General features: G+C 32.2%; 1 protein-coding gene across 1 annotated transcript; it reads left to right on the top strand.

The window, feature by feature from the left end:
- Positions 1 to 910: 910 nt before the first annotated feature.
- LOC126968009 (acylglycerol kinase, mitochondrial) lies at positions 911 to 3,073 on the top strand. The gene is made up of 3 exons (XM_050812789.1): positions 911 to 1,175; positions 1,266 to 1,564; positions 2,229 to 3,073. The coding sequence occupies exons 1-3, from the start codon at positions 1,066 to 1,068 to the stop codon at positions 3,065 to 3,067; spliced, it is 1,248 nt and encodes a 415-aa protein (XP_050668746.1). The 5' UTR covers positions 911 to 1,065; the 3' UTR covers positions 3,068 to 3,073.
- Positions 3,074 to 3,298: the final 225 nt, after the last annotated feature.

The following is a 3,298-nucleotide window of genomic DNA, read 5'->3' on the forward strand; positions in this document are numbered from 1 at the left end:
CATGACAGATTAACTTTTACATTAAGAATGAATGAAAAGATTAAATTTCGTGATACAGTTTTTACTAGTACGAAACGATAGGGTTAATCAGTTTAATGTAAGCCACTAAGTTACCTATAATAATGAAAGTTAACTTTGAATAATAATTAGTTCTATTGTGTTTAGTTAATTATATAGATTAAGAAGCTGTATAATGGTTGTTTTCTTATTTTAATAAAGATTATTTAATATTTAATATCAAATTTAGTTTTAGTACTACTTCTGTTTATTTAGTAGTACTTCTTTTAAAAAAAAGCATGTACTTTTTGTCTTATTGCTGAAAAAGTAATTTCATCAAATTTGTCTGGAATATTATTTGCGCGCGTTTTTCAGCGGTGACAGAATGTCCTGTTTCGTCGACAAACTTGGCTCAGCATCCTTGATTCGTTATGACAACAACGAAATAAAATAAAATTAATAAACAAAATAAAGAAAACTTGACAACTAGAACGGAAAGCAAGAAGAACACATTCAATCACGATAATCGTCAGAAACCGAATGAACAAAATAATGTGGTGACCAGTCATACCTGTCACGACGACTAAGATGTTTTGCAACATTATTTATGTATTTCTTCTGTGTAGACGAGCCAAAGGTTTAGAGCTTCTATCTTATTGCCAGTGTCAAAGCAAAGTCTGCACAATAAATTTACATTTTAATATTTGGATGTATTTTATGCTATATTACAAAGAGAAAACGTTGTGCAATATTTAATTATATGTATCTATATACATCTCAGTCTATACTTATAATTTTAAAATGATATTTTAGTATATTTCAACACGCACAATGGAAAAGGTTACTATTTGTTGTTGGCAACACCATTGTTTACATTTTTGATTTCGAATTTATATTTCCGATTCCGACTATAGTTACTATACTTAATAGTACAAAATTAAATTTACTCTGTTGAACTTGTTAGAAGAGAAAATAACCTCCATTACGTATATTTCTTGTTAAATTATATTATCACAAAGCATGTAAAAGTTTCAGCCAATATAATTTTAATCAGATTTATACAGAAATATGGACAAAATTTTTAAAATCGCTAAAACTCTAAGAAATAATTGGAAAAAGTCAACATTTGGTGCTATCGTATTGTACTATGGAACTGCGACCGTAAAAGAAAAATACGAGTATGAACACATCGATTTCATCATTTTTCTAAATTTATTCCTCCTCTAATATAGTAATTATATGATATTAAACATTTATTTTATTTTCAGAATCAATATTCTCATGCGTGCCGCTTGTGAGGAAGCATTAAAGTATGGAGATGCTATGATAGAATTTGATAGAAATCCGACAGTTGTTACAGTTATATTGAACCCAGTTGCAAATAAGAGAAAAGCGAAGAAGGAATATGAAAAGTACTGTGAACCATTATTGCATTTAGCCGGATTACAAGTAGATGTTATACAAACAACTTCAGAGGGCAATGCTAAAGAGATTGTTGAAAATCTAAAGGGAACTGAAGCTATCATTGTTGCTGGAGGTGATGGCACTTTATCCGAGACAGTTACAGGTATGTTTAAAGAAAAAGGAACAAATTTCTGGAACCTATTCCGTAAAGGCACATTCTTGTAATTGGACATAGTTCCTGAAAAACATTCCAAGCCACAAACATAACATTTGAAGGAATTCGTGTTTAAAGTTTAATAAATATTAGTGTATTGAATCCTTGTGGGTTGGGCTAATCCGTAATAATGTCATTTAAAGAGAGTAGGGCTGCCATCTTTTGTCAGTCCGTTAATATAAATCACGTGACCAGTTTTGTGTTCCTAACTCAATTTCGACATGATTGTGGTTTGGAACGTTTTTCTGGAATTACATCCAATTGTTGCAATAGAGTATGGGTGCCAAAATCACCAATCATTTGGTGACCCAAGTGGACTAAGATACTAGTTTTACATAGTGAGTGATTACTGATGGTGGTAGAAAGGGCACCAGTATGTACTTTTATTTGTGATCTTATGTTGAAAGAAAAAACAGATGACATCTCTGTGAATTCCAAGGTTTTATGTAAAGTTGAACAACACTGCACTGGACCCAAAGTTGGACTAAGTGATGATCACCCTAATACAGAGTAGGCTTGTCCCTAACTTTAACAGACCAAAAAGAAAAGATTCATAATGAGTTTGTATATTTTATAGATATATAACAAATTAAAAAATTATTCTATTTTTCAGGTTTATTACGACGAAATGACGATGCAAATCAGTTTCCTTTGGGTATATTACCCTTAGGAAAAACAAATAGCCTTGGGAACTTGTTGTTTCCTGGTGGTAAGGGTGTTGAAAAAGTTAAACAGTTAATAGAAGCTAGCATGGCAATAATTAAAGGCAATACTGAATGGAGAGATGCTATGAAGGTAGAAACAATAGCAGATGAATATGAGGTCCCGAACAAGCCAATATATGCATTATCTTCATTGGAATGGGGTGCATTTAGGGATGTACAAGCCAGACAGGATAAATATTGGATATATGGGCCATTGCGTTCATATGCATCATATATTTTCAATGGATACAAAAACACACTTACATGGGATTGCCAAGGTGAAATAAAATATACTCCACCATGCTCAGGTTGTAGTAATTGCTTAAGGAAAAAGCCAGAAATCAAAAGGAAATGGTCCTTTTTACTATCAAGCAAACAGACTGTTCCTAGCTTTGACCCAGCTACTGTTACTAACCCTGAATGTTCTATCACTACTGATTTGTGTTTTAGAACATGTGACTTCAGGATATATCAAAAAAAAAGTGATGGGTTACCCGCCCTTATCATTGGTATAGGTAAAAATAAATACACGTACACAGAATTTGTATCTGAGGGCTGGAGGCGAATAAAAGGAGAAAAGGACCTAAAACAATTGATAGAAGCTCGGACTATTGAATTAAGGCCAATTAATCCAAAGCCTGAAGAAGTGATAGAAATTGATAAGGAGGAGTTTGATGTTAAACCGATAAAAATCACATACTTACCTAAGATGGTAAAGTTTTTTTGTAAACCACAATTAAATTATTGAACTGTTGATCTGTTTTAAGTTTATATTTTAGATAGTTCTTCCAAAGTAAATCTAACACTATTTAATCTAAACTTAAGGAAATGACACAATCTTTTACCATTTAGCACCACCTTGCTTTAATGAGGAGAAGTCACAAGAAGCTCATTGCCAAATGCTTTAGTTAGTGAAACCAATCTACTACGCTAGGGATTATAGCATGATGATCCTGAATGTTTCTGAGTTGTAGATATA

Source organism: Leptidea sinapis, chromosome 14 (genome assembly GCF_905404315.1).
Source record: "Leptidea sinapis chromosome 14, ilLepSina1.1, whole genome shotgun sequence".
Taxonomy (NCBI): Eukaryota; Metazoa; Arthropoda; class Insecta; order Lepidoptera; family Pieridae; genus Leptidea; species Leptidea sinapis.

What these genes read in the sequence shown, in the direction of transcription:
- LOC126968009 (XM_050812789.1), top strand. Translation starts at nt 1,066, where the DNA reads ATGGACAAAATTTTTAAAATCGCTAAAACTCTAAGAAATAATTGGAAA. An exon ending in ACCGTAAAAGAAAAATACGA is followed by an intron (nt 1,176 to 1,265) that starts GTATGAACACAT and finishes TTTTATTTTCAG; the next exon opens with AATCAATATTCTCATGCGTG. An exon ending in TTTATCCGAGACAGTTACAG is followed by an intron (nt 1,565 to 2,228) that starts GTATGTTTAAAG and finishes TCTATTTTTCAG; the next exon opens with GTTTATTACGACGAAATGAC.